Source organism: Vulpes lagopus, chromosome 11 (genome assembly GCF_018345385.1).
Source record: "Vulpes lagopus strain Blue_001 chromosome 11, ASM1834538v1, whole genome shotgun sequence".
Taxonomy (NCBI): Eukaryota; Metazoa; Chordata; class Mammalia; order Carnivora; family Canidae; genus Vulpes; species Vulpes lagopus.
Window position 1 is genome coordinate 78,335,109 of NC_054834.1, and position 12,377 is coordinate 78,347,485.

Here is a 12,377-nt window from a genome sequence, read left to right on the forward strand (position 1 = left end):
CCCCAGCTCTACATCAGGCGCCCACAGGCGCTAGCCCCTGCTACGCCCGAGGCTACCCACAGGACTACAGATCCCACAATGCCACTCGCGTGGGTGCACTTCCTCTTCCGGCTGCACGGAGCGCCTGCTCCTGCCGACGTGTTATTCCGGTGGCGGAGCGGTGGATGACCCTACACCTGGCGAGATGGTGAGAGAGTTGAGGGGCGTCCCGGACGGGGCTGTGAGGACCCCTCGGGGCCCGTCCCACATTCCGTTTCTCTCGCAAAGGCCTCAAACGGCCGAGATCCAGATAGCGGGAGGCTCCTGTATCTTCCGGCTCAGGCTGAGGGGCGGGAAGGGAAGCCCCTTGCCATGGACTCGTTAGGCTGAGGTTTCGAGCTCGCGACTTTTAAGGGTGAGCCGTGTGGGGTGCATTTTAGTACCTTGAGCTTTTATCTGTTAGCTGTGATTAAGCTCTTATATCTGTTTGGAAGGTTCTTCCTCTTGCTGAACTCGTACTCATCCTACAAGGCCCAGGGCAGATGTCGCCTTCTTGGTGAAGCACGGCCAGCTCTCCCAGGCACTTGGCCGCTCTCTCCTGGGAGCTCCCACAACCTCTGTACAGACTTCTTGCCGCATGCCATGGACTTCTTTGTTATCTGCCACGCCTCCGAGTGACCAGCATCTGACGTGCCTCTAGCTCTGGGACGATGTCTATTCATCTTTGTATTCCCCAGTGCCAAACACGGGGCCTGCAACTGGAGGCCCAGTAAATGGCAGCGATTGTCTTTATCATGTTTAGGGAGGCATAAATGTTTACTGAATTGAATTCCAGTGTCTCTTAGGACAATGGGGTCAGTTTATTTCTCTAGAGTTGTTATGTTCTGGATTTTAGGAGCATTGGCTGGTGAGTGACAATGGAAGTTAACATTTGTACAGAACTTTACGTTTACAGCCCTCCTTCACAAGCATTATCTCATAAGGAAACAAACACCTTTTGAGCAACTACTCTATGCCAGGAAGTGAGCTAGATGCTTTGACACTTTGACATTGGTCATCTTTCTTAAATCATACATCAGCCCTATGAGTGCTGTTATTATGACCACTTTACTGAGATGCATGTTACTCAGTAGAGCCAGATTATTAACTGAAGTCTTTTGCCGATAGATCCTGAGATTCCATAATAGCACAGGGTGAAGAATGCAGATGTAGCAGTTGAGGTTGGGTCCTGGCCCAGGCTCGGAATTACAGCAGGATTCTGAGCTTGGTGTCCACAGACAAGGGTCCATACAGCTCCTAAAATGAGAGACAAACTTCTTGCTTCTGGTTTACCCTGGGCAGAGTCCATACCTTTTCTCACATGTTTTTTAATAGTCTTCAGTGGTCTCAAAAAATGTTAGGAACCACTGGTTGATAGCTAATCGATCACCTTCTGTGTCAGCATCTGACCCTCAGCTGCCCTTCTTGTCTTATATTGAAAAAGCAAAGTATCACCTTAGTTTTAAGATGTCATTGTTGTCATTTCCAAATGGGATTGCTTGACGTTGGTTCCGAGGGACTTCCATATTTCCCAGGCTGAAACAGACCTATAACAGTCCTAGCAGGAGGAGGCTCCTTGATGACCTCACATTCCCCATTCCCAGGTTGAAGTCTTGGGATTCTTTGATAGCTCTGATCTCATACCCTCCCTTAGGAGCTCGAGGCCATGAGCAGATACACCAGCCCAGTGAACCCTGCCGTCTTCCCCCATCTGACCGTGGTGCTATTGGCAATTGGCATGTTCTTTACCGCCTGGTTCTTCGTGTATCCTTTTACTGAGCAGCCAGTGGGCCTGAATTAGCGAAGTGGGAAACCACCCTGCCAGTTTTGCGCTGGTGTGGGGGTAAAGGGAAGGGAAGGAGTTGAAGGAAAGCTGCTGAGGTTCAAGGTCAGGTGGTGGCCTGATTTCCCAAACTCAGGTGAACTCAATTTGCTCTTCAGATTCCCAGGATGGTGACAGAAGGCTTGGCTGGACTGGAGGTGGGGGATAGGGGATCTGAAATCGGGAAAGTGGTAAGAGAAGGGTGTGCTCAGGCAGTGGGAAATCCGAGGGCTAGTGTCAGTCCACACTGGCTATGTGACCTGGGGCAAGTGACCTAACCCCTCCGGACCTGATTTTTTTCATGGTGGTTGAGAGCTGGTATGAAGCAACAGAATTACAAGTTGTCTCTCAGGTCCCTCTTCCTGGCTACACTGAGCCAGGCAAGCCTTCTAGAAAGCCCTCAGCCCATACCTTTTTCCTAGAGCTGCACTGGGCAGCTTCCTGTCCTATGCAGTCCATCCCTTTGCTTCTCCTTAATCACCCTGCCAGTTATGAGGTCACCTCCACCAAGTACACTCGGGATATCTACAAAGAGCTCCTCATCTCCTTGGTGGCCTCACTCTTCATGGGCTTTGGAGTCCTCTTCCTGCTGCTCTGGGTTGGCATCTACGTATGAGCTCCCAAGGGTAAGAGCTGTGACAGGGTGGGCACTAGAGAACTTTCCCATATCCGTGTTGGCGGGGTCCTCAGGCCTGTGTGACACTTTGGTGACAGACCCAGCAGAGTGGATAGGGACACCAGATGTGTGTGCCTCTTGGCTTGTCCCTAATGGGGATCTGTGACCTCGTCTTATTCTAAGTTCTGCATGTTGCCCAGGGCCTTGAGTTGGCTTTGGGATACACTTCACAGGGCCATGGGCACAGGCTTCCCAAGTGAGCCATTTGCATTCTTACACATCATACACCATTGATCGGCAAGGCTGCTTGGGAATGGGTTAGAAGGGAGTCAGAATCTTGGACTTACAGCTTGCTGCAAGGAGTACTATTGTGGTTAGTTTGAATGTTTTCAGGCATTAATTGAAATCTTGACTAAGTGATTAAAAAAAAAACCCAAACCCTTGGTGCAGATAATCCACTAAACAGGTCACTGAGAATCGGCTTTGGTGGCTCAGCTTCAGAGTACATGCCCATCAGCCCTAGCGCCGGGAGCACAGGGTTTGGTGAGAAAAGGAGGTGGAAAGAAGGGTCATTGGTCTCATTTTGATACCCCTCTCCTCTTTCAGGTTCCAACAAGGTGGCTTCACTGAACTCCTGCTTTTGTAAATTAATTTTTTTACTATTGCTGGAAGTGTCCCACCTGCTGCTCCCAATAAAGGCAGATGTGTGACCGTCCTGGCCTGTCTTATGCCCATTCCGCAGGAGTGGGGTGGCCTTTCAGGATGGTTCCTGCTGCTGGACCTGTGTGGAGTGAGTCGGGTATGGGAGGGGTTCCTGTCTTTGGAATCGAAAACTCTGTGGATAGGAAGGGGGTCAGGCCTATCCTCTTCTGTTGTTTTTAGAGCAGACTTCTTTGGGAATCCGCATCAATTGCGTCTGCCTTGGGCCAATCCCATTCTCTAAATGTAGCCAGCCTTCTGTGTGCTGGGGACCTTCACAAGGCTCAGCTTGTCCCCAAAGGAGATTTACCCTCGGATGGCTACTCTGATCCCGGTGGGGCAGCAGTAGGTCCATGGGATATGGCTAAGGGAGGGGGCTGCTGAGTCCTGTTCCCAAGCTGAGCGTGAAGCCAAGAAGGGTAATGGAATACAAGGCATCCATCTGGCCAGTTGGTCTGAGCCCTACAGGCAACTCCCATCTCCTACCCACAATACTCTCAAGAAGAGATGAGGAGGCAAGGTCAGATACAAAGCCATATTTTTACATTTATTTATATACGTATATTTACTTCAGAAGAAAAGAACAGGGACAGGAAAAAGCAGGCCCAGGGCTGCTTCCCTCTGCCCACTCCAGAGTCAGAGCTGGTACATGATAAATAGGAGTCAGCACTCAGAGACAGGAACTGGGAGTTAACTGGGAGGGAGGGGTGCTCTATGCACATGCAGGCTTTTATCGGGGGAGGGTATAATACAGGCAGAGGGACTTGTGCCTGAAAGGCCCTATGTACAGCTTGAAGCTTTGGGGAGATGAGCCCAGTGGCTACAGGAGTAAATGCCAGAGGGGAGAGAGGGAGGAAGGAATGGCTGCTAGACCCCACATAGGGAATGGAGCCAAGACACCCACTTACCAGTGCCAGCGGGGCAGCTGTCAGCCCCAAGCAGGTGACCCCGCTCCTCTTCCCTGTAGCCCTTTTACTTTGGTCCAAGGTTGACCCCCTGCTCAAGCAGCTTGGAGCCCAGCCTGGCCCCAATCCTTGCACTGAGGATCCCTCCTCAGGCATAGAAACAGCCAGCTGCTTACCAGATTGGGGCTATGCTGTTTCCAGAAGGGCTCCAGGGGGCAGTGGAGGGTCACTTTCCAGTTAAGGACGGAGGGGCCACAGTCCAAGGACAGGCACCCTCACTGAGGAAGCCCCAGAATCCTATTACGAAAGGTGGGGCTCAGCAGTTTTAAGGCGTTTTGGAAGGGTTCCCCCACCCCTGTGAGAGAGAACAGAGTAGTCATAAGTAAGGCCTGGCCCCCTGCACGGTGTCGGGAGCCACATAATTCCTATGTCAGGATGAGGGAGTGGAGCCACACTGGGAAGAGAACTGGGAGGCAGGGTAGCCCTAACCCCCAGTTCCTCTGAGGATAAGTGCTTTGAGACCCATGGCAGAAGGGGGCGCACACCTCACAGGTTTCTTCAAATCTCAGTTCCCCACAGAAAGGCCTCCCATTCAAAGCTGAAAGCGAGATGTTGGGGAAGGGGAAGGCCTGGTTCCCAAAGGCAGAATACCACGGGGCAGGGATGGCAATTCCTGTTCCCCTTTCTGAGCCCATGTAGACGCGGCTAAAAGACTTCTGTACTCCTTCCGTGAGCCTGGATGCGGCCTTAGAACGCTCCAGGCTAACATTAGCACTCGAGTTAAGACTTCAGTGACACAAGCCCACTGCTCCACCTCTGGGACGGGAGAGGGGGACCGAGCCTGCTGCCAAGCATGGCTTGTGGAGCCGAGCACAGGAGCCCTTGACTGGGGGAGACACGGTTACCAGCAGACAAGAGGAGGGAGAAGCCAGAGTCTTAGTGGCCGGGAGGGGGAGGGATGTCTCCAGCCTCCCTGGGATGGATCAGAGCCAGGGCCCTGTCTTTGTGTCTCCCCAGGGCTCTGCACTTCTCTGGGCTTTCCATCTCCATCTTTCCACTCCTGCTCTGGCTTAAGTGCATTTCAGTAACTACTCCATTAATTACAGCAAAAGCTATTTTTTCCACGCACCAGCCAAGGCCAGCCTGCTGCCTTGCAGGGATTCCCGCTCCTCTGCTCAGAGAAAATGATAGGTCACTGATTACCACCTGCAAGCTCTGGCAGCTCCCAGGAGCCTGGGCCAGGGGGCCACAACACTCATCTGGGGGCTCACCAGGAACTTCCCTTCCTGGACACTCCAGGTTCAAGGCTTACCTGGTGCGCTAGCGCCCCCACCGGTTCAGCCAGGCACTAAGTACATAAGGCACATGATCAGTCTTTCCAGCCCTCCCAGGGAGAAGAAACTTCCTGGGTCACACTTAAAGCTTAAAAGTTCCAAGTCCAGCGTAACAGTCAAACCCTAAGAAGTCGACCACCTCGCCACCCCCCAGGGAGCAGCCTCGAAGGTGAGGGCTGCATACTCTCCAGTGACTCATGGATGCAGCCAAGTCTTGTAGGGATCCAGCCAAGTCCCCAGCTGTTAACCAAAGGCAACAGGTCCCCATTTCAAAAGAGGGATGGCTCGCAGTCTGAAAAGGGGAGAGTGGGAGGATAGGCTCTGGATGGTCACAGGCTTCAGCCACGGACCTGAAGCCAGCCTTCCAACCACAATATGCAGATTGATACATATCAGTCCTGTCCTGGCCCCAGGTCTCTGGCTTCCTCTGTGGTATGTGAGGGGCAGCCAGCAGGAACAGCAACTCCAGTGTGAGGACTTCCAGTTTGACCAGTCGTGGGGGAGGGCCAAGCCCAGTTCAGTCTCCCAGGGAGTGCCAGTGAACAGCAGAGAGCTGGCGGGTGGCAGGCTCCAGTATAACACCACTGCATCCAGTGTGGAAGGGGCGCCCAGGGCTCCAGGCCCCAGAATGCTGCCACCTTGGAGAAGGCAGCTCAGTCACACAGCCGGTAGAAATGGAAGTAGTAGTCTGTGGCTGGCCGGATAGGGGCCTCTGCACTGCAGTTGGCCTGATCCTGGTGGGGGAGGGCAGCGGGAGGTGGCTCTGGGGGTACAGGACAAGAACACCCCCCACACACACAGCACCTCACACTGTGCCCCAAGTCTTGCCGTGTACTCTCTGAACCCCCATATCCTTTCCCCAAGCCCCACGCTTGAAATGCAGGTGCCTGGACTCACCAGCAGTGCCACCCGGAAGTGGTAGGTGAATTCTCGGAAAGACAGGATAGTTATTGGCCACTGATGGGAAGTGCCCTGGAGAGAGAAGGGAAGAGAAGGGTGAAGACAGCCCCTACCCCTATCCCAACCAACATCCTTCACCACAGTCACTGCAGCCCTGGGCTCTAAGGCAAGTTTTAGGAAGGGTCAAGTCAGAGCTGAGAAGAGAGAAGGAAGGGAGCACATTCTGCTTGGGGAGGCAATGGCAGCCCCACTTTTCGCAGACTCTGTGCCAGTACCATAGCGGCCCTCCCCTGGTCCCTGCCTTGTCCCTTGCCGCCTTTGCCGCCTTCCCTCCCCTTATGCTCCAGGCACATCAAGAGTATTTCTTTAATCCCATCCCCACTACAACCCAATAAAGTGATGCTGCTTATAGATGAGGAAACTTAAAGTCACACAGCACCAGCATCTGTGGCAGAGCTGGGATGGACACAGGTCTATCCTGCTCTGTCCCTTACAGAGGAGCCTAAGGCCCTGCTTCAGACAGCTTGCCTGTGTCCTAGCTGAGGCTCTGGCTTGGCCTCCCCAGACATGGATTCATGGATTCGGGCCTGAACTCCACATCCTGTGAGCGGCTGCCTAGGCTCTCCCTCTACTTCTGGGCGCTCTCTTCTCTGCCTGAGCTTCTTTTGAGCTTCTCACCCACTTTCCTCTACTCAAATTACTTTCTGCACCTCTTTTCTCCCCAGCCAGAGAATACATTCTTCAGGGCAAGACCAGGATCCGCCCCCCACTGTCTCCCCAAGGCTAGGCCCAGCACAGGGCCAGGGACATGGCCCCAAATGCATTTTTGTTGAATAAACATGAGTTGGTGAGAAAAGATTCCCTTCACTTGTGCTGAGAGTCACAATTTGGGGTCACGCGGGGGTCACGCGGGGGTCACATGGCCAGTGAGGAGCTGGAAAGGAAAGGGTCTTGGTCATTTCGTTCTCAGAATAAGAGGCAGGCCTCCACAGGGCAGCCTGAGGGATCTCCCAAAATGGCAGACTGAACCAGGCCGCTGCCCAGTCTGAGCTTCAGGACCAGCCTCCTTCCTGTTTCCAGATTCCTAGCCTTTTGCCACAGCTCTGCCTGAAGGCCACACATTCCCTGGCCTCCAGACCTCTGCACATGCTATTCTCCTGAGACACAGCCTTCTCTTCTTCTTCCAGCTGGCCCCAAATCATGCTTCAGGTTTTGTCTTAAACATGACTTTGGGGGTGGCTGTTCTGACCCTGAGGACAGACAAGGCTAGCTGTCCCTGCCAAGGACCCCTAGAATGCCCTCCCCACCCCCACACTGCATCCATCCCAGATTAGTCCTGGCAGAACTGTTTTCTTCCCAGGGGCTGTGTCAGGGCAGGGACGGGACAGGGCAAGGACAGGGCCAGGAGATGCTCCACAGTGAGCAGTGCATGTGTGCCCCCACCCCAAGGCTTAAAGTGCCCCTTGTGTGGCGCTCTGACTCCTGGCTCCTTCCCTTCCCCTGTCTGGGGGCTCAGCTGGACCAGGGGAGATGAAGCTCTGGGGCTTGGCTGGCCTGCAGCTTCCCAGTTGCCTCCTACCTGGGTGTCTTGGTAGGTGTGCAGGCTCTGGGGGAAGCCCCCCTCCTCACACGGCTCCTCCTTTGACGTCAGGCTGCACAGCACCACAGACACGGGAAACGAAGAGCTGGGGGAAGGCCCAGTTAGCGGGGAAATGGGGTTCTGAGTTCCTCAACCCCACCTCACTCCCAGCCAGCCCTCCATGCCACCTCCCCTGCCCCGCTGACACACGCCACGAATCCTCACACAGCCTGAAAATAATGCCTACTAGTCAGGCCTTAGACAGCCCTTCCCTGTCCACCGTTTCCACATGGTCTTCACACCCCTGTGAGGCAACAACAGTTTACAGATGAGGAGCTGAAGCCCAGAGACCGCCAGGGTCACACAGCCAGTCAAGCACAGAGCAGGCGGTAAGTTAGCTTCCCTCCTCGGATCCCTTCCCCAAGTTGCTGTGACCCCTGTGTCTCCTCGCTCCCCATGCTGGCACTCACTTCATCTGCAGAGTCAGGCTGAGGTGCAGTGGGGTGCTGCTGCTGACAGGGATGTGGTAGGTGAAGTTTCCAGGCCTGAAAGGGCAAACCTGGCTCCTTATTCCAAGGCTACCCTGCTGAGGCCCCCTGCCTGGACTCCCCAGCCCCTGATCTGTACCAGAGCCCATGGAAAGGGGCTGCCCCCCCCCCCTTGTGGGGAAAGGGGGACGACATCTGGGCACCTGTACTGCCTGGGCTCATATCACTTGAGGGAATCTATCCTTGGGGCAACGGGAGGGAGCCAAGCCTACCTGCAGGCATCTCCTGGAGCGCAGTACTGGGAAGTGATGGGCATCGAAGTCTCCAGCACCTGGATGGAGGTCAGGGAGGGCACTGGGTCTGCAAGGAGAGAGACTGTTGGGGTGGGGCAGAGGGTGACAAGGCAGGATACAAATGAGAAACTATCATGCCTTTCCTTGCCAGGCTTGCATTCAGTCACTCACACCTTAGTATAGATAAGTTCCAGGTTATTCTTTTCCAGTCCCCCCACAATGCCCAAGGTCACAGCACCATCTTCCCTAGCAGCACTACAAAGAGCCACTTCCCATGAGCCTGAGATCTGCCTCCTTGATATAACCTGAACATGAGGAGCAGGGATGAGTCTTCCATATCCTTTGCCAGGGACGTATAGGAGCCCGCTAGCAGAACCATGTTTCTGACTACACACATTTCTACATTCAGTTCAGTGGCATCAAGCTGGTTGCTTGAAGTCAGCCATAGTAGGAATATTCGCCACCAATCAGGGCTTTTTTTCCGAAGAGCCAACTGTTAAACACCTACCAGCACACTACTTGTGAAGGCTGTGGCCTATGTGGATGAACCCCCGCACCAACTGGTAGGACTGAAGTGCGACATGATGGGTGGGGGAGACAGGCTTTCTTGGTCATCTGGCTGCTGCCTGACCATCCCACTAGGAAGGGGAAGCTGGGGTCACCAAACATCTGCTAGACCTGGTATGTTTTCAGCTCTATGAGGACTAACCCAGGTACCCAAGGACCCCTGCAGGACCCAGCATGCCTGCAGGTTCATGAACAGATACCAGAAGGTACCCATCTCATTTCCCTTCCAGGCAAACTCCTGTGGTCCTTCAGGGACTCAGCTCCAATGTCACCTCCTCCAGGGAGACCTTCCCTGATCACCTCCCCACCTCAGCCTGGATGAAGTGCCCCCGCCCCCCAGCCCTACATGTCCCCTCAGAGCCCCGTCACTCTACTACATGACTGTTTTCATGTCTCTGAGCATGAAATCCGGGGTCAGGGCATACCTGTCTTCATCACCCCAGTACCCTGTAGGGAGTCAGCCACGGAACAGAAAAGGCTGGCTGGTGAGCAGCTAACCTGTGGGGTTTCGCCATCACTCTGAACTTCAATCTTAGCAAGTCACAGTTTCTAAACCTTTTTTTTTTTTTTCTTTAAGCCACAAAACCCATCAAATGAAAGCTGATAAGGAGGCCCAATACCCAGAGCAGAGCCACCTGGCTGAAGCCTGGAAGGCCCCTGGCTTTTTCTGTGGCCTTGGCATCAGGCAGACTTGGTCAGTCTGTGGTTCTGCTGCTGACAGGCCACATGATCTGTCTCCGCTTCCCCATCTGAACTACGGGGATGTGTGTGAGGATTGAATGAGGTGATCTACATAAGGTTCCTGGCCCGACTGGTGGTACTCGGTAACACCCAGCAAATGTCTGTGGACTGGCAGTCCTGCACCAGGCCTTCAGGTGGCTGGGCTGAGAAGATGGGGGATGGGGAGGGCAAGTACCTGGCTGGCCCCGGGCCTGAGTTGGCTGAGCAGGGCTCAGGCCAGGCTGGGAGGCCCCTCGGCGGGTCCGACCATGGAGACTAAGGCTGGGGCTGTTCTTGGCTTTGCCCTGCCCTCCAGAGAAGGGGACTGCAGGGCTGGCCAGAGGCTCTGAGCTCTTTGGATGCTTGGAGTGGCCAATGCCATTGGCTGATAGGCTCCAGGATTTGGCTTTGATGTTTGTGACTGGCAGCAGGGCCATCTGGCTGGGGCCTATGGACAGAATGAGGAATAGGCTGAGAAGAGGGAACCGGCTGCCTCTGGTCCAGCTTTCTCTAGGACTTCACAGACTCTGGGTGACCTGCATCTGTCTCTTCGTCCCTTCTGGGAGACCCACCAATCTCTCTCCAGAGCCTCATTCTGGGCTCTGGATACACTCCCTCTAATGAGTCTTTAGGGCCTTTCTCTGGACTCACATAAAACCCCCTCAACCCAAACCCTGGACCCGAGGTAGCCATACCTGAGCGGTTGCCGGAGGGACTGGGACTGGGGTTGAGGCCACGGCCAGGGTTAAAGCTGGGGCCAAGACTAGGGGCAGTGGTCAGGCTGGGGGTAGACAACGAGCAGCAGACAACCGGGCAGGGGTGGCTGGAGCACAGGTCCAAGGTGGGGACGACCGGACCTGGGGCTGAGCGGGTCAGGCCAGTGGTAACTGAGGAAGCCAGAGGCTATGTGAGCTGGGCAGCTGGGCCCCCACCTAGAACATGGCCACCTCTCCCCCGTCCCCACCCTCCAAACCCAGTGCTACACGCACCCAGCAGCAAAGAGGGCTGTGTGCCTGGCAGCCCGGTGGTCACAGGGGACTGTCGGAGCTGAGTGGTCCCAAAGCTCTGGCTTAACCTGCTGGGGAAGGGTGGGCTGAGCTCAGAGCGACTGCAAGAGCCTCAACAGGGAGGCCTGGGAGTCCCGGAGGAACAGGAGGGACAGGAAGAGGTGGACAAGGATGGTGGAAAAGAGTCAGGAACCAGAGGTAGGAGGGAGGGGACTTGTTCCAGACACATACCATGGGCACAGGGCCTCACTCCCCCCAGCGAGCTGGGGCCGGAGCAGGGCCAGAAGGCAGGAAGTGGACACGGCAAAAGAGCTAACGGGCAGCAGAGAAGAAGAGGAGGGGAGACAAGTGCAGGGGAGGAGAGAAAAGACACAGTCAGAGGTAGCCCCAGAGCTGAGGTGACAGTGGGCAAACAGCCCAGGGTCCCACCCTGGTCCTCCTTACCTTCCAACCCCCATCCCAGTCTGTGCCCCTCAGATGCCCCAGACTGTCAGAGGCCCAGCTACCTCAAGGAGCAGAGTAGACCACAGAGAAACACTGGTTTGGGCAGGGACGGGGAACTGGTCGCCTCTCCTCCAGGGAGACCTCCCCACCCACTCCTGCAGGCCCCAGCAGGCTGAGAGCCTGAGGTGCGGTCCCCATGGGAAGAAACAGCTTCCATAGCAACTCTGCCCCTGGGTGGCCCACCAAAGCCCCACCTGTCCTGGCAGCTTGGCCAGCAGCCAGGCCTCCAGGGACATACCCATCAGTTTCTACCAGGTCCTCCTCGGTGCGCAGGCTCAGCACATACAGTGTGGACATGGACACCACGCTGGGAGCCACAAGAAAGGGCCACTGTTAGAGCTGCAGCCACTGTCCCAGTCTGCTCTCTAGGGCAGGGTCTGCAGGCCTTGGCTCCAGGGGATGGGCTTGCGAATGAATGATGCCTGTAAAGGCGTCTTCCCAGCCCCAGGGGCAGGCCCTAGAGAGGGGGGTGGCCGCTACCTCCCCCAAGACCTCAGCCAGGGCTTGATCTCCCAGCCACGGCTTCCTCTTCCTCCAGGCAGGCAAGGGCAACGGCAAGGGCCACTCACCTCCCTCCAACCCCCCCGCCCCCGCAGGCCACCCCTGGAGCCCGGGGAGAGGACAAGTCACCTGAAGGCCATGACCACTACCAGGGCAATAATGGTTCCCTGTAGGAAGCGCTGGTTGATGCAGGCCTGGTCTGGGACCACAGAGGATGACTGAGGATCGAGGGGGAAGAAGCAGAAAAGGTTCAGGCTTAGGGAGCCTGTGGTGTCATTGGCGGGCTTGGGCTCTGCTGGATGTGGGGGTGCTACAGTCTACTCATTCCTATGGGTGTTGGGATGGGGGTGGGGGTGGGGTGCAGCACAGAGGGAGAGGAAGGGGAACTGGGGCCAGAGAGCTAGAGAGCTGAGAAGAGAGAGGA

General features: G+C 55.4%; 2 protein-coding genes across 8 annotated transcripts in view; one reads left to right on the plus strand and one right to left on the minus strand.

Annotated features, from left to right (window-relative positions):
- Positions 1–94: 94 nt before the first annotated feature.
- TMEM258 (transmembrane protein 258) lies at positions 95–3,171 on the plus strand. Its single transcript, XM_041721962.1, has 4 exons — positions 95–187; positions 1,673–1,782; positions 2,330–2,466; positions 3,063–3,171. Exons 1-3 carry the CDS (start codon positions 185–187, stop codon positions 2,454–2,456), a joined length of 240 nt encoding a protein of 79 aa, XP_041577896.1. The 5' UTR covers positions 95–184; the 3' UTR covers positions 2,457–2,466; positions 3,063–3,171.
- Positions 3,172–3,693: 522 nt separating this feature from the next.
- The window catches only part of MYRF (myelin regulatory factor), a 33,217-nt gene continuing 24,533 nt past the window's right edge, over positions 3,694–12,377 (minus strand). Inside the window, exons 17-27 of one of the 7 annotated variants that reach the window (XM_041721960.1) lie at positions 12,083–12,171; positions 11,691–11,759; positions 11,180–11,260; positions 10,931–11,016; positions 10,637–10,828; positions 10,138–10,389; positions 8,634–8,721; positions 8,344–8,418; positions 7,874–7,979; positions 6,292–6,366; positions 3,694–6,128 (exon numbers count right to left, since the gene is read on the minus strand). In XM_041721960.1, coding sequence (XP_041577894.1) covers positions 6,048–6,128; positions 6,292–6,366; positions 7,874–7,979; positions 8,344–8,418; positions 8,634–8,721; positions 10,138–10,389; positions 10,637–10,828; positions 10,931–11,016; positions 11,180–11,260; positions 11,691–11,759; positions 12,083–12,171 — 1,194 coding nt within the window. In that variant the 3' untranslated portion in view covers positions 3,694–6,047. Of the gene's footprint in view, positions 6,158–6,291; positions 6,367–7,873; positions 7,980–8,343; positions 8,419–8,633; positions 8,737–10,137; positions 10,390–10,636; positions 10,829–10,930; positions 11,020–11,179; positions 11,261–11,690; positions 11,760–12,082; positions 12,172–12,377 lie in introns of all 7 variants that reach the window. The other 6 variants (XM_041721955.1, XM_041721953.1, XM_041721957.1 and 3 more) reach the window with 6 other exon arrangements.

Bases quoted from the DNA above. Each gene is read 5' to 3' on its own strand.
- TMEM258 (XM_041721962.1), top strand. The intron at 1,783-2,329 runs GTATCCTTTTAC...TCACCCTGCCAG, and splicing joins TTTACCGCCTGGTTCTTCGT to TTATGAGGTCACCTCCACCA.